Source organism: Melitaea cinxia, chromosome 6 (genome assembly GCF_905220565.1).
Source record: "Melitaea cinxia chromosome 6, ilMelCinx1.1, whole genome shotgun sequence".
Taxonomy (NCBI): Eukaryota; Metazoa; Arthropoda; class Insecta; order Lepidoptera; family Nymphalidae; genus Melitaea; species Melitaea cinxia.
Genome location: NC_059399.1, coordinates 6,297,588 through 6,321,399, shown reverse-complemented (window position 1 = coordinate 6,321,399; position 23,812 = coordinate 6,297,588). Strand labels below are relative to the sequence as shown.

Here is a 23,812-nt window from a genome sequence, read left to right as displayed (position 1 = left end):
AGTATTGGCTTTGTCGCACCGAAAACGCTGCTGCCCGTCTTCGGCCTGTGTATTTCAAAGCCAGCAGTTGGATGGTTATCCCGCCATCGGTCGGCTTCTTAAGTTCCAAGATGGTTGTCGAACCTTGTTATCCCTTAGTCGCCTCTTACGACACCCACGAGAAGAGAGGGGGTGGCTAAATTCTTTAGTGCCGTAGCCACACGGCCATTAAACATATAAATGACATTTACAGACTGAAGCACAATTTGCAGACTTATGGCTATTTAGCAATTTCTTCCAGACAACCCAAGTAATGGAAGGATAAATTTCTTATTAGTTCGAGACAGGGTAGGTAGTGCAGTTATATGATAAACTTACATGCAAATATATATACTAATACATATACAAAATACATGCATAAATGCGTACATACATATATACATATATAAATATATACATACATACATACACACATAAAATTAAAAAATTTAAAATAAAAAATAATAGACAAAAATATATGTACATAATAAACTCTGAGAAAAAAAAGGAAGAACAAAAACTCATTCATGTCGTCTCCAGTTTAAGATAGCGACTTTTTACACACTTATTAAATGTCTGTAGTGACTTAGCCTCTTTTATATATAACGGCAGACTATTCTATAGCCTTATAGATTCAACAGTAAAGGACTAACTGACAAACCTACTTATGTGCATCGGCATCTTCAGTACATGACTTCGAGATGCCCTTGATACTGAAGCATTCCTGAGATATTCAAATTTATCTTCTAAGTAAGACTTTAACCGCTTTTAAAATTTATTTTTACAATTAAATATTGTGTTCAGCGATTAGACTTTAGTGACGGTATGTTATACATTGATATGCATTTTTCAAACACCTTTTACGCGTCGATAAGTCATCCAGTACATTTTTGTACAGGGTAGTAGAAGTCCTACAATGTTCAACCGGATACCAAAGATTACTATTTGTTACTATGAGTGCTACTGTGATGCTCTAACATTACTTCTGAACAAGGTACAGTTCTAATACATATTAAAAAAGTTGACAGAATAATTCTACGTCTGTAGATACCGACAGATGAAACTAAATATATAAAATATGATATTTAAACTGTTTATTCTTGTTGGCGTACAAACTCATTAAATCCATTATACGCAAGAATAGAATCACCCCAACGTATCCTCTTGGAAAAATTCAAACAAAATACCTATCCTTTAAACAGATTTTTACGTGTATAAAAACGTCGCTGCGATGCGTCTATTGTGGATATTTTCATGCGACTTAATGGTGAAGGATGGATTGGTGTCTAAAGGTCAGTATGCTGTATCGTTGGCTTAAATAAACGAAAATGAAAATTTTATTATTTCTAGCTTAGTTGCACAAATTTAATTACATTGTATGCTTGTCGTAGAATAAAATATCTTCCAAACTCATTATAATGCAGTCGACGTGGGTTACGCATGAATGAAATATAGAAACAAGTCCAGATATTAATGTATAGTAGGATTAAATGTTTATTTACATCTATGTTAACGAACCACTTTCCTTTAAAATTTACGCATTAGTATATAGTTTGTTCTATACACAAGATGTCATGCGTGATTACATTATAACTTGGTTATTTTGTAAATCTTAGCCTTCCCCTATAAGCATCTCCTCTATTATATGATGCTCTGATTTTAATTCTGTTAATAATATACGAAGGTAGTTAAAAAATAAACAATCAAATACATATTATTATTATAAGGTAATACTTGAAAAAAAAATACAGCGAATTTGAAAACCTCCTCCTTTGATTGAAATTGGTTAAAAATATAAGCCATCGATACGTTTACTGTTTAAAAACCGGTTATTTCAACTCCATTATATTTTTTCTTACTTGTGTTCTGGACTATTAAATATTATATAACAATTTTATAATCTCCTTGAGAGGTTAAAAGCGAAGGTAAATTCCTTCGTACACTTTCACTGATATAATTTACGAGTAATAAAACTAAATAAAGATTTATAGCGGAAAATTAATTGCATTTACAATTAATATTTATCACCTCATAAATTCAAATAGTGCTCTGTACTTGAATAAGGGGCCCGGTAGCGTTGCACTGAATTCACTTATAAAATAAAACTACCGGGTTTGAACTGTGGTTCGGACGAGATTTATTGCACTAATTTAAACTAGGAGTGGACGATATACATCGATGTTTTAAAAATACTCGATGTATAGTAACGATGCATCGAATCAAACCGATGTATTGTTAAGTTTTAAACATCGAGTATACATCGATGTCTTTTTTTCGATGCATCGAAAAGGCAAACAATCAAACCTAATTTTTTTCACTTCTTCTCCCACATTTTTTTGTCTTTTCCAATTACATTATTTAGCACTCGCAAGGTGTTTCGTGTAAAAGGGATATCACTGGTTGAAAAAGCAGCCAATATTATAGAAGTCAGTGCAAGCAACCTATAAAAAATATAAATGCAAATGGCCGACTGAATGACTGAATTCACCCGCCGTCTCTCTCTCTTACTTACAGTTGCAGTCTTTGGCTTCAAAAATCATATAATTTTTGTATTAATTAATTACCTACTCAGCTTGATTCAGAATTCATTTTAAAATTTGCTGTGTCAAGTGTTAAACTGAAAACACGTTATATGTAATATTAATATTACTATCATATCATAATAAGTCTGTGAATACGTTGGACAAGTAAACAAAGGTAAGTGCGTGCACCTAAATAATATATAAGTAACAATTTTCGAGATTTCCGTAAAAGCATGATTGTAAATTAAACAAAAATTCCGTAACTAATACTTTAATTGTATTTCGTGCTTAATGTCGTACCTATTTAAGTAAAACATTACATCGCGTTTTAGTCTTCTAGGTTAGAAATATAAAAATATTTTTCATATTAATCTGTCTAATCTAAGTAATCATGTAAATGTCCAATTTATTATTTTAAAGGGAGTAATCATTTATCGTACAAATGATACTTACGGTAATCAATACATTTTTATTAGATAAACCGAAGTTAATAACGAAACATATCACTAGTGATTCCATGTTATCGATATCACGTTATCGATATTTTTTTTTACTTGAAAATACATTCCTCGTTTATCTATTTCAGAATATAATGGCGCCTAAAAAGAAAAGCTTAGTCTGGAATTTTTACGACAGAATTGATGACAATAAATCTAAATGTAAGTTATGTCAAAAAGTTATCAAGTGTTCTGGAAATACAACAAACTTATTTGGGCATGTTCGCAATGTCCACAGGGCTGCTTACATTGAAATTTTTCCATTTCAAAGGACTACATCGGAGAAGGAAAGTATCACGCAATCAGTTCTAGAGCCAGCTGCTTCAAGTTCCAATGCGACACCTTGCATTGGTATTGTTGATGAACTTAAATCAGTTCAATCTGATTCCAAAACCGTTATTTCTTCGACGAGTAGTTCTCAAAGTACGTCAAAACCGTTGGTTAAAGCTTTAGATTCTGACTCTGAAGTAATCCCTATAAAACGTCAAAAATCTATCAAGACCAGTTTTCAAGAAATCTCCTCTTATTCAGAATCCGGCATGAAAACAAGAAAAGTTAACAATTGTTTGTTATATATGATTTGTAAAGATTACCAGCCTTTCTCAATAGTCGAGAATGAAGGTTTCAAAAATCTTATGAAAGCAGTTGCTCCTCAATATAAAATACCAAGTAGAACAAGTCTAAGACGATGGTTGGATAATAAATATGAGGTTGTTTCAGAAACTTTTAAAAAGAAATTGTCTTCGATAGAAGACTTAACCTTGACGACAGATATTTGGTCTGATACATTAAATATGAAAAGTTTTATAGGCGTAACTGCTCATTTTGGAATAGAAATTGAACTCATTTCAGTTACTCTCGGCGTGTACGAACTCGATGAAAGACATACGTCACAATATATTTCTGAAATGCTTTTTAAAACTTGTGCAGAATGGGGCATTAAAAAAGATAATGTGACGGCTGTTGTAACCGATAATGCTGCCAATATGGTGAAAGCTGTAGAATTGACGTTTGGTAAGAAGAAACACATTCCATGTTTGGCTCATACGTTAAATTTGGTGGCTGAGGGCACAATGGCATGTACTGAGTGGCAAAAAATTGTTACTAAAATTAAAGCAATCGTGACCTGGTTCAAACAAAGTTGCGTTGCTAGTGACGAATTGCGCAAAGCTACTTCTACTGAGACTAAACTTATACAAAGCGTACCGACGCGCTGGAATAGTACTTACTACATGGTACAAAGATTTTTAGAACTGCGGAGTGTCATAAATGATATTCTTTTTCGACACGCCACCGCACCCCCAATGCTCAGCAGTTCAGAAATATCCATTGCCTCATCCGTCCTCCTGATATTGCGGCCTTTGGAGGTAGCCACAAAAGAAATTTCTGCAGATAAATATTGCACAACCAGCAAAATTATACCTTTAGTCCGCTGCATATTTTCCAAAATTACTTCAGCAGTTGTCGCAGAAGAACCTGTGGCACGAGAAGTGCAAAAACTGGCTCTGCAAGAAATTACGAAAAGAATGGGTTCCATTGAACATGTAACTCCTCTTGCTATAGCAACCATTTTAGACCCACGTTTTAAAAAAATTCACTTTAACGATGCAATAGCTTGTAGCAATGCTGTATCGAAAATCAAAGATTTAATGAAGATTCATTTGCGTCAAATTGAAGAAATCGAGTCAGACTCTGATAAGTCTGATAAAAGTGAAGAGACATTTTCATTATGGAGTGATCATTACAAACTGGTACATCGCAATTGGAAGAGTAATAAATCTGAAGATAGCTTGTCGGATGAACTTTCAGTTTACCTGACAAGTCCTGTTGGAAGACTTAACGACAATCCTCTAGAAATTTGGAAAGACTACAAAATACAGTTTCCAATATTGCATAAAATTGCCTTTAAATATCTAACAATGGTGGGCACATCAGTGCCATCAGAGAGACTGTTTTCACAAGCGGCGCAGGTAATGACTCAACAAAGGAATAGATTAAAGGGTAAAAGATTGGGTAAAATTTTGTTTTTACAAAGTATAGATAAAAACTATTGGGATATGTATTAAAAATAAATGTAAAGGTAATAAAGTTTTTTTAATAGATGCTTGCTTTTTATTTCTAAACCACATACATATTTAACTTATAGAAAAACAATCGATGTATAGAAAACATCGATGTATTTTTTGATACATCGATATTACATCGATGCAACAATCCGATGCATTCAATCGAAAAAAACATCGATGTTTTTTTTTAATGTCCATCACTAATTTAAACTAACGGTTAAGGCCTACTAGTCACCCTTGACCTCTCGCTTGGCCTGGTCTCTCTAAAACAATTTTTCGTTTCTTCATATGGTATAATATAAAACAAATGATAGCGCGATTTATTCTACTACTAACGCCATCTTTTGATGAATAGAAAAAAATTATACAAAATTAGCTTTATAAAATGATCTTAAACATACCGCCCACCAAGGACGTTACTGAGGGGACGTCCTTCAAAATTTTGATAAAAGTTGTACTACGTTACAAAAGACTTACACTACATATAGAACTTATTTGATCTTACTTTAAGTTTGATCTTGAAAAAAAAATACAATCTTTATACAATAATAAATCAAAGAAACGAAATTTAAATAAATGAAAATATTTGAACTTGAACTGCATCAACTGTTACTAGTATAACAAAATTTAAAATAATTCAGAACTTATATAAAACTAAAAATCTATCAAATCCTTTAAATATAAGATTTGGATTTAAATATAGCATACAATAATTAGAGTTATTAATAATAACAATATCACATTGTTATTACAATATAAAGATGAATTGAACCTTAAATTTATGCTTAATAAACTAGGTATAACTACTATGACAATGGTTTACTTAACTTAAAATAACACAATAAGATGTAATTATAAACAATTGATAAAACTATGCTATTCTGCTACAGGTAAAATACAAATTTTTGATGTTGGTCTTTTAATAGTAGATGATTTTGTGCGCAATGTGACTACACGAGTTATGCCATCATCACCTGGATGTTTTTCCAAGATGCGACCCAACAACCAACGACTAGGTGGCAAATCATCTTCTTTTATCAAGACAATATCTCCAATTTTAGGTTCGGGAACCATATAAGACCATTTATACCGATTCATTAAATTTGAGAGGTATTCATTATACCAACGCTTCCAAAACGACTGTACCATCCCCTGAACAAATTGCCAACGCGATAATAAACTTAAATTTGGACTTTCATGTTGATTATCTGGTACGCTAACTAAGGGTTCCCCTATTAGAAAATGTCCAGGTGTTAAAGGTAACGGTTCACCGGGCTCATCCACATGAATAATGCTTATGGGTCGCGAGTTTAAGCAAGCTTCAACTTGACTAAGAAGTGTGGTGATCTCTTCAAACGTGAGAGTAGCATCACCAATCACCCGTTTCACGTGATATTTCGTAGACTTTACTCCTGCTTCCCAAAGACCACCAAAATTTGGACTATGAGGAGGAATAAAGTGCCACTCAGTTCCGTTAGCTTCTAAGTGTTCTGCTATTGATGGTTGAATCGAAAATAAGTCCTGTAATTCCCTAGAGGCACCCACAAACGTTGTACTATTGTCACTCCATAGCTTGGCACAGTGGCCTCGCCTAGACACGAATCTTCTAAATGCAGCCAAAAATGACTGCGTACTCATATCACTCACTGCTTCTAAATGCAGGGCACGAGTGACCATGCATACAAACAGGCAAATGTACCCCTTATAAGACCGGTGACCACGACCTTTCGTTGTCCTAATATTTATGGGTCCCGCATAATCCACTCCACTGTGTAAAAACGGTCGTGCTGGAGTGCATCGAACAGATGGTAATGATCCCATAAATTGCTTTTGGATTTTAGCTCTCTGCCTAGCACACTTAACACACCTATGAACTTGAAATTTAACTAGATTCCTGACCCCTTTAATCCAGTAAGCTGTTCTCAAATAATTTATCATTAATTGCAGACCTCCGTGCAATGTTTTCTTATGAGCGTCATCAATGATAAGACGAGTTAAATGACTAGAGTGCGGCAAAAGTATTGGATGTTTCATTTGGTCACTCAACTGTGATTTCTCTAGTCTACCTGCAACTCTGATAATGCCCTTAGCATCAAGATATGGACTTAATGATTTTAATGAACTTGATTTTAATTGTAAATATCCTTTATCCTTTAATTGTGTATATTCTTTTGTATATATTTCCTTTTGTGTTTGTCTTATACAGCATTCTAACGCACTGTCTAACTCTACCTTTTGCAAATATAGTCCGTGGTATATTTTGTTCTGTTTTAAAAATCTTCGACAGTACGCGATTGTTCTGAGTAATTTTGTTAACGTCGAAAATCGTTCAAATAATCCGCTTTCAGGAACTAAGGCTACATGAGTCTTCACTGACTCCTCCATATCTACATTAACTTCAGTCTTATAAGTTGGTCTACTGTAGTCTAATTTAGTCGCTTTTAAGAATGCCGGTCCACGAAACCATAAATCACAGGTAAGTAATGAACTTGGTAATATTCCCCTTGATGCAATGTCCGCTGGGTTATTCTTGGTGGAAACGTGAAACCATTGAGATGCTTTTATATTATTTAAAATTTCAGATGTTCGATTGGCTACAAAAGTCTTCCATCTACTTGGGTGGCTATTTATCCAGGCTAGCACGACTGTAGAATCTGTCCATGCTCTGATGTTGTCTTTAGGTATTTTCAGGACTTCAGCTGTTTCATTTAACAGTTGTGCCAATAGAACTGCGCCACACAACTCCAAGCGAGGAATACTCACTTGTTTTAAAGGTGCTACTCTGGTTTTTGCAACTAGTAGTGATACATGTACTTCGCCTCTGTGATCCACGATCCTCAAATAAATTACCGCTGAGTAAGCTGTTTTAGACGCATCACTAAACCCATGAAGCTCCAACTCATCATTCAATTTAATACCAAGCCAACGAGGTATCCTTATACAAGTAAGTAGTGATAGCTCTTTATGATATATATTCCATTCTTCAACCAATTCTGTTGAAAGTTTTTCATCCCAATCCACACCTGCAAGCCACAATTTTTGGATGAACACCTTTGCTAGTATCACACTGGGAGCTAACCAGCCTAAAGGATCAAACAATCGAGCTATGTTTGAAATTATAGATCTTTTGGTTACAGGTGCAGTCGTCGTTGGAGGAAGATTCACGGTGTATTGGAAAGTGTCATCCTTGCGATTCCAGGTAAGTCCTAAGATTTTCATTATATTATCCATTTTTATTTCTACTCCTTTTTCTTCACTGTCTATTTTATTTACTTTTGAGTGTTCTTTTATATCTATGTCCTTATGAATATCTATATTTGTTCTATATTTATTTATTTGTCCTTTACTGCATTCCATTAATTTTATTTTGTCTATTATTTCTTGATTGTTACTATTCCATTTCTGCAATTCGAATCCACCTTTTCCTAATAGCCCTGTCACTTGCTTATATATTTCTATTGCCGTATCTACGGTGTAACATCCTGTCATTAAATCATCCATATAAAAACAACTGAGAACTTTGTCCTTTGCAAGTGGGTAATTTTCACCTTCATCCAAAGCCACCTGATGAAGTGTACGAACTGCTTGGTAAGGCGCAGAAGCTGTTCCAAAGGTGACCGTTGTCAATTCATAGTCCCTTATTTCCTTTTCAGGATCGTCTCGCCAAAGTACACGTTGAAACATGACATCAGTTTCTGCTACCTTGATTTGACGATACATTTTGATAATATCTGCAACTAGAGCTATGGGATACACCCTCCATCTTAATACAGTGTGTCTTAAGTCAGCTTGAAGTGTCGGTCCAACCATAAGAGTATCATTCAGTGAGACTCCGTTACTGTTCTTTTGTGATGCATTAAACACAACCCGAACCTTTGTGGTAGCTTTATCGTCCCTTACCACGGCATGATGAGGTAAGTAGACAGCTGCTTCTTTATTCAAATCTTTCGCTTCAACAAGCCTCATATGTCCTAATTCTAGATATTCGTGTATTACTTCACAGTACTTTTTCTTTAAATCCTTATCATTTCTTAATTTTCTTTCTAATGAGATTAATCTTTTTTCAGCTATAGCACGTGAATTTCCAGATTTGCAAGATAGATCTACTTCTTTAAAAGGTAACCGAACAATGTATCTTCCGCTTTCATCTCTCCTTGTTGTAGAACTATAAAATTCTTCACATTTTTTCTCTTCAGGTGTGAGTATTTTCTTTTGACCACTTTGCTCTTCTATTTCCCAAAATTTCTTGAGGATATCATCTTCATTTACTTGTACATGCATTACATTTATTTTTTGTGACCTTTCCATATTTCCTGTAGAAATTGTTCCTGATAAAACCCACCCTAAAATTGTATTCTGTGCAATCAAATTACCATAAGGATTTTTAATAATGCCATTTTTTATGATGTAACTATAGGCGTCTGCTCCCAACAATATATCGATTTTATTAGAGTTCTTAAACCCAGGATCTGCAAGAAATAATTTCGTTGTATCTAACCAATTCAGTGTGGTTTCGATGCTGCGCTCAGGTAAGTAAGATGTTATTTTCTTTAATACATACGCCTTTACTTTAATTACAAATTCAGGGTCTATTCGGGACTGTATAGTCAAATACACCATATGCTTTACCACGGTTGACTCATCCTTTCCGAGACCCGAAATAAGACCTTGTATAGGAATCTTTTTCAGTCTCAGACACTGTACAGTGGCCTCTGTTACAAAACAAGCCTGCGAACCCTGATCAAGCAAGGCACGTGCGGTATAATACTCACCAGTCCTAGACTCGATCTTTACTAATGCAGTGGCTAATAAAACCTGACTGGGACGAGTCACCTCTCCCGTAGACAAGCAAGAAACTATTGGTGGTGAATTAGTTGAAGGGCTAGATTGTTGTGCCGAACTGGATTGGTTTGCCTCATGATCTATATGAAGCAGAGAATGGTGACGCTTCTTACAAACTCTGCAAGTCGCGTCCCTTTTACAATTATACACGCTATGATTACTACCCAAACAGTTAAAACAAATACTGTTGTTCTTAACAAAATTACGTCTTGTTTCAATTGGCTCTTTAGCGAACCTTTTACAAAAGCAAAGCTTGTGGAACTCTGAACAGTACTCACAGCGCATAGGTGAACTCGTGGCTAACATTGACTTTGAACTATGAGAACCATCAGCACTCTTATTGGCCCGATGAACAGTGACATTTTTTGGCTCCATACACTCCAAAGCTCTAAAACGTTTTTCAATAAAAACTTTAAATTGGTCTAAGGTTGGCAGATCGTTGTTGGAATCGCTATTAGATATATATAACTCCCACTGTTTACGCGTCTCGTTATCTAATTTAAATGAAACAATATGTATGATAATAACATCCCATGTACTCACATTTATATTTAGATTTTTAAGTGCATTTAAACAATCACATGTGGTGTCGAGCAATTCTTTCAATGACATTGCTGATTCCGTATGTATGCGTTTTTGACCAAACAATCTTTTTAAAATACAATTACTTAAATATTTTTTATTATTATAACGTTTTTCTAACAGTGCCCAACACTCACTGTAATTAGCATCAGTTATTGGAGTGTGGCGAATAAGCTGTTCAGCTTCACCAGACAGGTGACTTTTTAGATAGTGGAGCTTTTGTACATTATCAAGAGACTCATTTTTGTGAACTAATGATATGAAAAGATCATGAAACGTAGTCCATTCACCATATTTGCCAGAAAATATTGGTATAGCGATTTTTGGCAACTTAACAAAAGAATTAGGTGACTTAGTTGAACTAGAATTACTATCATCTTGTACAGAACACTTGCTCACACGAATTTTGTTAAGTGTTGTTTTCATAAGGCTTTTATACATTATATAAGTGTCCTCCACCCCATCATAAATATCAACAACTTTTTGACCTATATCCTCTATTTTAAACTTTTCATATATTTTAGTATTAGTATCTTTAAATAAAGACCAATCTTTCTCTAGTAATTCTTGTCTTGCTTCTATATATTCGACCGTTAATTTGTCTTTATTACATTTTTTAAAGTTAGTCAATCCTCTAGTTATAACATTTTGTAAATCCTTTAAAACATTAAGCAATCCGTCCATTTTTATAATACTTATAATATATTTTTATTTCAATTAATAAAGCTGGTAATCTACTACAAATATATTACAAAAAAAAAAACTAATATCTCAAAGTAAATATTGATATAAAAAGAAAAACACTGAGTTATTAAACAATTTATAAAGCAAGACCCGATTGTAGTTAGTATAAATATTACAAGTTAAATGAAATGAAATATCATAAAATTTTCTAAGTCTCAAAAAATGTTTAAAATTTTACAAGTGTTTTAGACACATTAAAGTTTGACGGAAATCGGACATAGACTTCTCGTTCCCCCGTTTTTTATAAAATATTCTAAGTCCTTAATTAACATGCACAGTTACTAAGTTTATTTTAAATTAAAACAATAATTTTCTAAGTCTAAGAATGATCACAAATATATAAGTCCAAATTTCTTCGAATTTTTTAAAGTTGAAATCTTCATATAAATTAAGTTCAATTTAGCTTGACAAATTAACTTCCAAACAATAGTTAAATAATTCAAAATAATGTACTCACAAAATTGCACTTCACACAAACTCAATATGATGATCTGCTTGTGGCGCCCTCTGGTGGCCAGTTGCACGAGTCCGCCGTTGGGTTGCTGCGTCCGCCCACCAATGCTGGGCTACTTTGCTGTTGCTTCTGCTTCTGCTTTGTCACCGCTTCTTAGGTGACTGGCATGTACCCTTTATTGCAGCGATCCACTGCAGGTACATGTAACGGCCGAACCGTTGAACTCAAAAATCCCGATATTATCCGATCTCGATGGACCAATGATTAAGGGGCCCGGTAGCGTTGCACTGAATTCACTTATAAAATAAAACTACCGGGTTTGAACTGTGGTTCGGACGAGATTTATTGCACTAATTTAAACTAACGGTTAAGGCCTACTAGTCACCCTTGACCTCTCGCTTGGCCTGGTCTCTCTAAAACAATTTTTCGTTTCTTCATATGGTATAATATAAAACAAATGATAGCGCGATTTATTCTACTACTAACGCCATCTTTTGATGAATAGAAAAAAATTATACAAAATTAGCTTTATAAAATGATCTTAAACAGTACTAAAAGACTTTAAAGCTACTTTTTTGTATTGTTGCTAGTCATCTTTCTTACATCTTAGAAAGAAGTACGGAACTTAAAAGTTAAAATTATATTTGTAGTTATTATTTGTGCATCTTATTGATATGAAGTTAAAATTTTAAACAAAGTAGCTCAAATGTGGGAAAATATTAAATCTCGTTATTTAAAATAAAACTCTTAAAATTTATAGCAGCCTAAGTTTGTTAGACTCCTCGTATATCTTTATGAGATTAATCTATAGAAATAATAATAATTATCAATAGCCAATGTAAAATAAAAAGAAAAAATAAATAAAAAAAGTAGAGGTTTCTAAATAAAGAAACACAATTATTGACATTTTTTATCTTTATCTTAAATACGTACCTACGGTTTCTTTCAGAGTATGTTCCACACTACAGTGATGCGAAACCATAAAATATTGAAAAGTCATCAGTAAAGTAATGTAAGGAAGATATTATTTAATAATGTAAGTTTTAAGACACCTGTCTTATATATATTTTTTACAACTAGGACGGAAACAAGAAGAGTACCGTAGCTTACACACGCTTACAACACCAGAAGCATCGCAAGCGCGATGCTAACCTTACCCCCAACCAGGAACTCTAGTCACCTTACTCACCACAGGAACACAGCACTGCTTGAAAACAGTGTTATTTAGCTGCGATCTTCTCCAGATCTAGATTAGGATGTTTCCTGTTGTGCCCCGCCTCAGTTAGTGGTTTAATTATTACTTATTATTAATAAATAATAATAGACTGCCTAAAAGTATTTGAAAATTTTGTTTTGAAGGGTATATTAAAATACTACAATACCAAAAAACAAAGTAAAACTATAATATTCCTTTCATAATATTATTTTCAATAGAAAAAATAAATTCGATAAAAAACTGTCATTATCATAAATATGATTTTTCTAGAATAAATTGGGTTGTCTGGAAGAAATTAATAATTAGCCGTAAGGCCACGCATTGTACTTCACTGTCTGTAACTATCTTGATCATTTGCTTGTAATATATTTGTGGTTTACAATAAAGTATAAAATAAAATATATATATAGTTATATCCACTATGATATTTTTTATCCGGAGACATCCATTACAATAAAAAAATCTTTTTAGTATTTTGATTTGCTATATTACTTATCGCTAGTAGAATGAATAAGATTTAATAAATTAATGATGATATTGGGGGATATGATGAGCTGGCTGAGCATGTTGTGAGTGACCGGAGTATTCTACTTGAGCGTTGAACCCGCTGTGCTTGTCAGCGTTGTAATGCACGGTGCGCACGGCACCATCGGGCTGGTGCAGGCTGTAGGAGCCTGTGACGTGGTCACCATCACGAGCTTCGTGCTGAGACTTGATGTCACCGGTGTGGTGATCAGCTACTTGGTAGTTGAACTCGTATTTGGGGTGAGCCTGTAAAAATATTATGATAGCATTAGTGTCGAACTATGTTTAATACATGAAAAATGTATAATAATGTGTTGAATAAACGCTGTACGCTGTACTAAGTATTTAACATTGTTTCTATGTAAATTTTTGTTTTCATTTATTTACAATACAAAAGAAGTTTACTTAAAAGTTTAGTATTGAACTGCAACTGAAACATGAACAATTTAATAACTTCCGAACTGCACCATTCATTGATTCTGCTTTATCTGTGATTGTTATGGTCTGGATGTTGTATTAAAAAAATAGTGTACTTATTTTTAATGTACACCGTAATAAAGACACATATAAAGAAATGTACAATACAAGATGTACAAAGGCGATCTTATCGCTAAATAGCAATTTTTGCAGATAACCTTTGGGTATTGGGTAAAGTGTATTGACAAGAAAATGCGTAAAATCTTGGTACGAGTGTGGCGGGTGAGTTTTTAGTATATAATGTAGCAAATAATTATAGCAATTATATGTCAAAATTATATCTATGAAAAAAAAATTCACTTACGTAGTAATCATGGTGACCATGAGAATCGTGATGTTCACTGCTGTAGATGGGAGCGTGGTGGATAGCTGGAGCAACGTGTTGGACGACTGGAACAGCATGGTGGACGACGGGGGCAACATGGTGGACTACTGGTGCAGCGTGATGATATACGGGAGCAGCTTGGACGTGGTGGTAGTTGTGTTGATCATGGGAGATGTCATGTCGGATGATCGACTGAGAGGAAATGGCGTGACCATGACTTTCACCATGATGTTGCGCATTAGCTGCTACGAGCGAAGCAACGACGATGAGTACCTGTTAAAATATTTAGTCTCGCTTAAAACAAATTTAATAACTAATATGTACTTATAATCAATAAGGACTTGCTGATTGGCTTTCTTTTTATCCTCCCCAGAATTGGTGTACTGGGTGAAATCTATACAAACAAATAAAATTGAAGTGTCTCTTTGTAATATTGAAATAACCGCTTTTTACTAAACGCATATGGATGTTTGCACAGTACATATACCAAAATAATATATTTTTTAAAATTTTTGTTTGTCTGTCTGTTTGTTCCGGCTAATCTCTGAAACGGCTGGACTGATTTTGACGGGACTTTAACTGGCAGATGATGTAATAAGGAGTAACTTAGGCTACTTTTATTTAAGAAATTTATTTATCTTTGCAAACTGAACAATAGCGTTTTTGTTAAATTACACGCGGACGAAGTCGCGAGCACAGCTAGTAGTGAATAAAATTATATATTAACGTACGAGATTGTTATTTAGTTTTCTTGAAGTTTGTCTTTCTGAGTAAAGAGAGAAAATAAAATTTTGTGTAATAGTTCTGTCACTTTAAGGATAAAATAAAAATAATAAAATAAGGGACAGTTTGGTAGTTTAGGTTATTTAAAAAGAAAACAGTATTAATTTAACTTCAAATACACAATTTATTGTAAAGCGATACTAACAATATTAAAAAAAAAACTTACTTTGCAAAACATTTCGAGTGTTTAGGTGTGTGATTCGTATTGTAATGATATACAATTGTAAATATTCATGCTTTTATAATCAAAACCAATCACCACAAAATAATTTACATGCTACGGTAGGATTATGATTAAAGTGACAACATAAAACTGGTTCACTTTTTTTGGAATTGTTCTACTTTATTATTGTGTAATTTGTTTTATTTAAATAATTATATATTTTAACTACTGGTTATAATATTAGTTTTTATATTGTACTTTTGTTACGAAAACTTTGAGCTTTAAATTTAAATGTGACTAATTAAATTTATAAAATGACTATATTATTATGATAATTTATTTTAGTAATTAATATTGTTGTAATTATATTTTTTAGTTTTTTAATTATATACTAAGTACGTTCCTGAGAACAAATAAGTAATTTTAATATTCTTAACACTATCATATCTACTGTTAAGTGTCATTAACTAGAAAAATTATGAAACTGAGCAGTTAAATTTAAATGAAACGTTTCTTTCCATGTGTCATTGCACTTTATTTCAGTCAAGAATCTTATTGATAATTTCGTCCTCAATGTTCGTCTTTAACAGCAGTAGTAATTCCTGCAGTACCGAATTCACAATCGGTAGTTGGTACAATTCCCGTAGAGAATTAATTTTTCTACAGACCGTACAAATGTTTCTCATCTTGTGGACGTGGACTGTTTTTTTTTAGGATACTACGATACTTTTTTATGGTACATTGGCTATTAGCCATTAAATGTGAGGCCCTTGGGACCAATATTTTATCTTAATTTGATAATAAATTAAAATTGTTATTAATTTAATGTTGGTTAAGTGCAAATTAGACTCCGATATATTAAGTTTCATACAAGCATTGTTAAAAAAGACAATATTTTTTGCGACTGTAGTAAATAGTAATATACACAAAACTTATAATTAACTATTTTTCACATAATTATTATTTTTAAGTAATACTTCAATACCTATAAGAAATAAGCATTTGTAGATTAAAGTACCTTTCTTATATTTAGATTTCTATATTAGATTGGGTGAAAAATTATACTTCTTAGCAAAATAATAACTATTAGTTTTAAAGTTTATGGAAATGTTTTGAAGGTTAATCTTGTAAACGTTAATACAAAAAAAGCATTAATGCAGTTTTAGATTTAGTCAAATAAAGGGGTCAAAAGCTGTACATTAATTAATTAAAAAGTAAGACATACACAAGAAACCAGTTTTATGTTGACACGACAAGCAAACTTCTGCGTAACATGTTCAAGAGTTCATAAGTGTAGTATATAATTGTGAATATAAAAGCTCGAGCAATTTTAATTCAGTATCATTCGAGTCCGAAATACACAACTAACAAAAGCTCAAAATGTTTTTTAAAGTAAGTTTTTTAAAATTAAATGTCTGTGAATTAACTGTGTTAAAAATAAATTATTTGTTATTTATGCATTATCACATTGAATAATTTACGTTACCACTATATAATTTTTATCATTTCTATAGAGTTTCATTGCTTAGCATTAGTGTTTTTTTTTTAAATATAATTGTAATGTATTTTGTAATAGGTACTCATAGTCGCCGCTTCGCTGGTAGCAGCTAATGCACAGCATCACGGTCAAAGTCACGGTCACGCCATTTCTTCTCAATCAATCATCCGACATGACATCTCCCACGATCAACATAACTACCATAACATCCAAGCTGCTCCCATAGTTCACCACGCTGCTCCCATAGTTCAACATGTTGCTCCCGTCATCCACCACGCTGCTCCCATTGTTCAACACGTAGCACCAGTCGTTCACCACGCTCCCGTCTACCACAGTGAACATCACGATTCTCAGGATCACCAAGATTATTACGCAAGTGAAATATTTTATTGTAATTCTTATTCGTAACCTATTTAGATACTAATATCAGTGCAATGTTTTACAGGCTCACCCCAAATACGAGTTCAACTACCAAGTAGCTGATCAACACACTGGTGACATCAAGTCTCAGCACGAAGCTCGTGACGGCGACCACGTCACAGGCTCCTACAGCCTGCACCAGCCCGATGGTGCCGTACGCACCGTGCACTACAACGCTGACAAGCACAGCGGGTTCAACGCTCAAGTAGATTACTCCGGTCACTCACAACACGTACAGCCAGCACATCATGTTCCTCAATATCACCACTAATTTATGTAATCTCATTTATATTATTAGCATTAAGAAATAAACGAAAGAACATTACTTTAAAGTTTTATTAATAACTCTAGTTTTAATGAGTCTATCTATTGTGTTCACTATAGCATAAAGAATTATGACCAACCCCACTGACTTGCATGGAAAGGTGTCAGTTATACTAAAAAAAAAAACTTAGAAGTAATGTAAGTGCCAGTTCTCTACAGTTACTTAGTCATTTATTATGTCATAATCCAGACATGTGAAGACAGCATGCATAAACTGTTCAATAAGAAGTCCAATTCATAGACTTCAATACCGTAACTTTCAAATTACCCACCGCGCTTCGGTTTTACTCGATACGATTTTAATAGTTACTTATCTGAATATATGTCGTAACATGATTATGATCTGTATAAATAAAAATGAATCGCGAGTGTGTTGCGAAGTGAATAGCTCGAGAACAGCCGAACTAATTCAGCTTATTCTTTCGGCTTATTTTTTTATAGTTTTCTAATATTTTGTATAATTTTCTTATAGAAAAAAAAATTAAGAAAATTACACAGAAAATTAAAAATAAATTCAGAAAACTTTACGATTATTTAAACTTCACTTAATTGAGAGCTTACAAGACAGGGCATCTGTCGAATAGATATTGTAATTGTTGGTTTCAATATTCGTAGCAAAACATTTACAGTAGCCGATGTTAAAAAAGTGTGTATTTTTTTTCAACAACAGCTTTTAAAGAATTGTATAGACTTAAAGTAACAAAGATTCGTTTTTGCACTACGAAGGCTTTGAAGACTTACAAGGCTATTATTACAATCTTTTCATAGTATAAAACAAAGTCGCTTCCCGCTGTCTGTATGTTTAGATCTTTAAAACTGCGCAACGGATTTTGATACGTAAGTAATAAGGCCAATGCGAGTATACTAACGATTATGTGACAGTAAATTTACAGCTGGTCTATATTCACACATATTGTTAATTTTTATATAAATCGTAATCACCACAGTATAAAAACGAGAACTAACAACAAAACTAAAACCCTTAAGTTTCAAACTGTGTAAAGTAAACGTCTCCTTTTAAGGTATGGTATTTGTATGTAGAACAAAATTCCACAAACGATTTACAATTGCGGGACATAAATAAGAAGTTTATATATTAAAAAAAATTGTAGCTAATAAAGATTTTATTTTAGTAGAATATTACTCGGTTCATATTATTGAGATTATATTAATATAAAGAAGTGTGGGTTTTGTGGTGTTGTACATCATGCAAAATATTACTGAATTTATAATAAAATACAGAATCTTAATAATGATAATTGTGTTTGCTCGCAAACGAAAAAAAACCGACTTCAATTACATCGACGAGTAATACAACGTAGATCGACGAAAAAATAGTCAAGTAACTACGCGTTATCAAAGATTACTCAAAAAGTAGTTATCAGATCTCAATAAAATTTATATGTGACTACATGACAAACATCAGCTTTCGAATTAATTAAAAATTATTAAAATCGGTATACCCAGTAAAAAGTTATTGCGGATTTTCAAGAAGTTCCCTCGATTTCTCTGGGATACCATCATCAGATCCTGGTTTCCTTATCATGGTACTAAACTAAGGAAATTTTCTTTCCAAAAAAAAAAAGAATTATCAAAATCGGTACACCCAGTGAAAAGTTATTGCGGATTTTCAAGAATTTCCATCGATTTCTCTAGGATCCCATCATCAGATCCTGATTTCCTTATCATGGTACTAAACTTGCTATATCTCCTTTCCAACAAAAAAAAAGAATTATCAACATCGGTACATCCAGTAGAAAGTTATGCGGTATAATACAACGTAGGTCGACGAAAAAAGCGTCAAGTAAAAACTCATTATTAGATATAGCTCGAAAAGTAGTTGTTAGATCTCAAATAAATTTAAATGGGACCAATTGGCACACACCACCTTTGATTGAAAGAAAATTTGTCGAAATCGCTCCACCCAGTCAAAAGTTCTGATGTAACATACATTAAAAAAAATACACTCGAATTGAGAACCTCCTCCTTTTTTGAGAGTCGGTTAAAAAGAGTGTCTGCGGAGTTTTTTGTTGATTTTTTTCTGTAGAATTTAGATTTCAAATCGATGGCAGCTTCACTTTAGATATATATAATTAATGAATACTGCTGTGTGGCTACGGTAGTAAAGAATATAGTCACCCCCTCGCTTCCCGTGGTTGTCGTAAGAGGCGACTAAGGGATAAAACATGGTTCCAGTACCACCTTGGAACTTAAGAAGCCGACCGATGGTGGGATACCCATCTAACGCTGGCTTTGAAACACACAGGCCGAAGACGGGCAGCAGCGTCTTAGGTGCGACAAAGCCAGCCCTGCGGTCACCAACCCGCCTGCCCAGCGTGGTGACTATGGGCAACACACATGAGTTCACGCATTTTGGCGCGAGCTTGTGGAGGCCTATGTCCAGCAGTGGACTGGAACAGGCTGGAATGATGATGATGATGATGATGATGATCTCATCATGATCATGATGATGATATGAACCAAATACTAATCAAAACGAAAGATATCACTGCGCGTAATGTAATCGCTAGTAAAGTCTGTTGTAGCATATATTTTATATAATCATTTTATTATCACACACTTTGATTTACTTCTATGTACTTATAGGTATTTATAGAAACTAGTAGTCGTTCAGTGGTCAAAATTTTACCATAATACTTTAAATAATAACTTTGAACATTATTAAGGTTTTAATAAATTTATTATATCTATATATATTAATCTATGATGTATTATCAATTTGATCAAAGACTTTAACGATAAACAAAAGAATATATATATGTGTGTGTGTGTGTGTGTGTGTGTGTGTGTGTGTGTGTGTGTGTGTCAAATACATTGTGGTACCTATGTGTTATTTTTTTTGATTTAATATATTTTTTATGCATAATTTTAAAAAATATTATCATTCTGCACTTTTTCTCTATATAAACTATAAGTGTGCGATATTTCATACTCCTCCGTCTACGCAATTTCCGTAAAAAGGGTACAAAGTTAGGATAGAGATTAAGTTAGAAATAGTAAAGTATATTTCCGTCGTTTATTATTATATTCATAATTGACATAACATTAATTAATAAAACGTAATTCTACACTTGCATTAAAAAGTACATTCAGTCGTATGATAAATTAATGATGGTATTGAGGAGCGTGAAGAGCTGGTTGAGCATGTTGTGAGTGACCGGAGTAATCCACTTGAGCGTTGAACCCGCTGTGCTTGTCAGCGTTGTAATGTACGGTGCGCACGGCACCATCAGGCTGGTGCAGACTGTAGGAGCCTGTGACGTGGTCGCCGTCACGAGCTTCGTGCTGAGACTTGATGTCGCCGGTGTGGTGATCAGCTACTTGGTAGTTGAACTCGTATTTAGGGTGAGCCTGTAATAACACTGACATAAGTATCTTGTATATCTAAGAAGTAATTATATACAGTAAAATTTTTTACTTACGTAGTAATCTTGGTGATCATGAGACGCTTGGTAGATGGGAGCGTGTTGAGCAACATGTTGAACAATGGGAGCAGCGTGTTGAACAACTGGTGCAAGATGTTGGACAATCGGAGCAGCGTGGTGGATGACGGGAGCAGCATGGTGAACTATGGGAGCAGCGTAATGAGCTATGGGAGCAGCTTGGACTTGGTGGTAATTGTGTTGGTCGTGGGAAACGTCATGTCGGATGATCGATTGAGAAGAAACGGCGTGACCATAACTTTCACCGTGATGCTGCGCATTAGCTGCTACCAGCGAAGCTGCGACGACGAGTACCTGTTACAAAAGATATCAAAATTATATTTAAGAAAAAAAAAACACTAATTCTAAGCAATAAAAGTCTTTAGAAAAAATAAAAATACACAGTGGTAACGTAAATTATTTTTAACACAATAATGTTTAAATAACAAACAATTTATTTTTACACAGATTATTCATAGTTGTTTAATTAAAACTCACTTTGAAAAACATTTTGGATATTTATCAGTTGTGCGTTTCGGATTCGAATGATATGATATTGAAATTTCTCGTGCTTTTATATCACAATCATTTACTTCGCACTTATGGACTCTTGAACGTGTTACGTAGAAGTTTGCTTGAGGTGACAACATAAAACTGGTTTATATTTTTGGAATCGTTCTACTTTATAATTAAGCAATTTACATGTATAACCCTTTTCATTTTATATTATTAAAACGGAATATTTTTTATATTGATTTTCTACTTGTTATATAACTTTCGACCTTCAAAATAATTAATTTTTATATTGCTATTTCTCTATAAATTTGACTTTTGTAATTATTTAAACGGTATGTAACACAAAGCTTAGTTTTGTGGGAAAGGAGGCACAACGCACAAAAAAATCTAAAGAAGAATTACAATGTGCTTCCATTGTGTTAGCATTTAAATTTGTAATTCTAAAAATTATTAAAATATTGTATTTTGTGTTGATATTACTCTTATTATTTTTTTGTTTAATACCGGAACAGTACAAAAGTGGTGAAGCCATCTACCGAATGGTTTATACCTATTAATTTACAATTAGTCAGTTACTATCTTTGCTGTCTGTTTTGCAGGGTAGTTACGCAATAAATCCTGTTATCATTTAAATGCGAGCTTCTAATTTTTATATATATATATTTCTTGTGTGCGTGTGTATGTCACTGAACTCCTCCTAGACGGCTGGACGGATTTTGATGAAATTTTTTGTGTGAGTTCAAGGGGTTTCGAGGGTGGTTTAGATTCACCATTTGGTCCACTGGAAAATGTTTATTTAACTAATTTTTCATTTATAAGTAGTTGTTAATTTTGGAATGTTTTACATTAGGTCGCAGCATCAAATATTAAATATTATTCTATTTTAATTTCAGTTTGTCCCGATAGTTGGTGCTGTGATCAAATTGAGAAAAATATTTGAAATTTTGTGTTATGGCAAAACAACATTTGCGGAGTCAGGTAGTAATTTTATAAAATTGTATCGTTCTTATTCTGATTATTATTTGTTGAAGTACTGGAAGAGCATAAAGGTGGCGACACCATCTTTCGAATAGTTAATACTAATTTTCTAATTGGTTAGTCGCCATCTTTGTCATGTATTTGCGGATTGTTGTCTTATAAATATGATAATTTGTAAGTGAAGAAGCAGTTATTGTTCAATTATTGTGCGGCTAGCGTTGCTGCTCGATAAGTGGCGTATAGGTGATGAGTGTGATTACGTATTCAATGTAGTTAAAAGTGTCTATTGTGAATGAATAACTAAGTATATATTTGAAGTGAGAAATAACTTTTTAGTTGAGTGTTTTCAGTTGTGGGTTACAATTGTATTTTAAAGGTGATACATAAAATAAGCACGCCATCTTAGTTAATTGTATACTAGACGTGCCCCGCGGTTTCACCCGCGTTAATTAACAGAAAAATAATTTACAATTCGAACCAGTAGTTCCTGATATTATATCTGATTCATCAAAATCGGTACAAAAAAAATTATGAGGTATAATACAACGTAGGTCGAGAGTAATGTATTTCAATAAACACGCATTTTTAGAGAAAACTCAAAAAGTGCTTGTAAGATCACGATTAAATTTAAATGACACTACATAACAAGTACCACCTTTCAATTGAATAAAGAATCATCGAAATCGGTACCTCGTCAAAAGTTATGAGGTAACATAATAATTGTGTTTGCTCGCAAACGAAAAAAACCGACTTCAATTAGATCGACAAGTACAACGTAATTAGGCGAAAAAAAAATTACAAACGCACTAGTCACTACGATTTTCGAGGGTTTCCCTCAATTTCTCTTAGATTCCATCATCAGATCCTAGTTTCCTTATCATGCTACCACACTTGGGATATTTGCTTTCCAACAAAAAAAGAATTATCAAAATCGGTTCATAAACGACGAAGTTATCCCCGAACATACATATATATATTATACATAAACTACTCCTCCTTTTTTAAAGTTGAAACGTATCTCTGTCAAAAATAGTACTATGAAATATACATATCAGTGGGGTAACGTTAGCGAAACTAGTAATAATTAATAAATTTGGTATTAGTATTTAAAGATTTGATTAGCCATTTGGCGTAATTTGCAATTACCCTGACTTTTGCTTCAGGGTATATATTATACTTGTATACGCAAGTAATTATTTTTTATTTACAATTTTTGCATACCAATAAAAAATTAACAACGAATAAAATTCAATAACAACAATTTTCATCACATGAAATAGACGGCTTTATCGTTAATACTGTGATCCTTTGCAGACCAGCATTGGATAGAGGACTAGCATAAAAATGAATAAGAAGGGCGCAAAATTGTGTATAAAAAGTGTGAAATAAATAAATAAAATATATGAAAAATTGCGCTTT

At 33.3% G+C, this 23,812-nt stretch overlaps 5 protein-coding genes across 5 annotated transcripts; 2 read left to right on the top strand and 3 right to left on the bottom strand.

The window, feature by feature from the left end:
- Nucleotides 1–3,132: 3,132 nt before the first annotated feature.
- LOC123654518 (E3 SUMO-protein ligase ZBED1-like) lies at nt 3,133–5,125 on the top strand. The gene has a single exon (XM_045590418.1). It carries the CDS (start codon nt 3,133–3,135, stop codon nt 5,101–5,103), a length of 1,971 nt encoding a protein of 656 aa, XP_045446374.1. The 3' UTR covers nt 5,104–5,125.
- Nucleotides 5,126–5,979: 854 nt separating this feature from the next.
- On the bottom strand, nt 5,980–11,211 carry LOC123654517. Its single transcript, XM_045590417.1, has 2 exons — nt 10,649–11,211; nt 5,980–10,333 (listed from the first exon to the last, which is right to left on the bottom strand). The coding sequence occupies exons 1-2, from the start codon at nt 11,209–11,211 to the stop codon at nt 5,980–5,982; spliced, it is 4,917 nt and encodes a 1,638-aa protein (XP_045446373.1).
- A 2,194-nt stretch (nt 11,212–13,405) lies between these two features.
- Nucleotides 13,406–15,266, bottom strand: LOC123654259 (cuticle protein 7-like). The gene is made up of 3 exons (XM_045590173.1): nt 15,218–15,266; nt 14,248–14,541; nt 13,406–13,712 (listed from the first exon to the last, which is right to left on the bottom strand). The coding sequence occupies exons 1-3, from the start codon at nt 15,227–15,229 to the stop codon at nt 13,467–13,469; spliced, it is 552 nt and encodes a 183-aa protein (XP_045446129.1). The 5' UTR covers nt 15,230–15,266; the 3' UTR covers nt 13,406–13,466.
- Nucleotides 15,267–16,784: 1,518 nt separating this feature from the next.
- On the top strand, nt 16,785–17,457 carry LOC123654261 (cuticle protein 8-like; the record flags this gene model as incomplete). The annotated part of the gene is given in 2 exon segments (XM_045590175.1): nt 16,785–17,084; nt 17,158–17,457. Coding segments are annotated over 2 exon segments (546 nt in total), but the record flags the coding sequence as incomplete, so codon positions are not given.
- A 3,014-nt stretch (nt 17,458–20,471) lies between these two features.
- Nucleotides 20,472–21,449, bottom strand: LOC123654258 (cuticle protein 19-like). The gene is made up of 3 exons (XM_045590172.1): nt 21,398–21,449; nt 20,900–21,214; nt 20,472–20,828 (listed from the first exon to the last, which is right to left on the bottom strand). Exons 1-3 carry the CDS (start codon nt 21,407–21,409, stop codon nt 20,583–20,585), a joined length of 573 nt encoding a protein of 190 aa, XP_045446128.1. The 5' UTR covers nt 21,410–21,449; the 3' UTR covers nt 20,472–20,582.
- Between the last annotated feature and the right edge of the window lie 2,363 nt (nt 21,450–23,812).

Excerpts from the sequence above, each read along its gene's own strand:
- LOC123654258 (XM_045590172.1), bottom strand. Across the intron at positions 20,829-20,899 it reads ATGATCACCAAGATTACTAC|GCTCACCCTAAATACGAGTT; the intron begins GTAAGTAAAAAA and ends GTGTTATTACAG.
- LOC123654517 (XM_045590417.1), bottom strand. The coding sequence starts at position 11,211 with ATGGACGGATTGCTTAATGTTTTAAAGGATTTACAAAATGTTATAACT. Across the intron at positions 10,334-10,648 it reads TACAGTGAGTGTTGGGCACT|AGCTTTGGAGTGTATGGAGC; the intron begins GTTAGAAAAACG and ends AAAACGTTTTAG.
- LOC123654518 (XM_045590418.1), top strand. The coding sequence starts at position 3,133 with ATGGCGCCTAAAAAGAAAAGCTTAGTCTGGAATTTTTACGACAGAATT.
- LOC123654259 (XM_045590173.1), bottom strand. Across the intron at positions 13,713-14,247 it reads ATGGTCACCATGATTACTAC|GCTCACCCCAAATACGAGTT; the intron begins GTAAGTGAATTT and ends ATATTTTTACAG.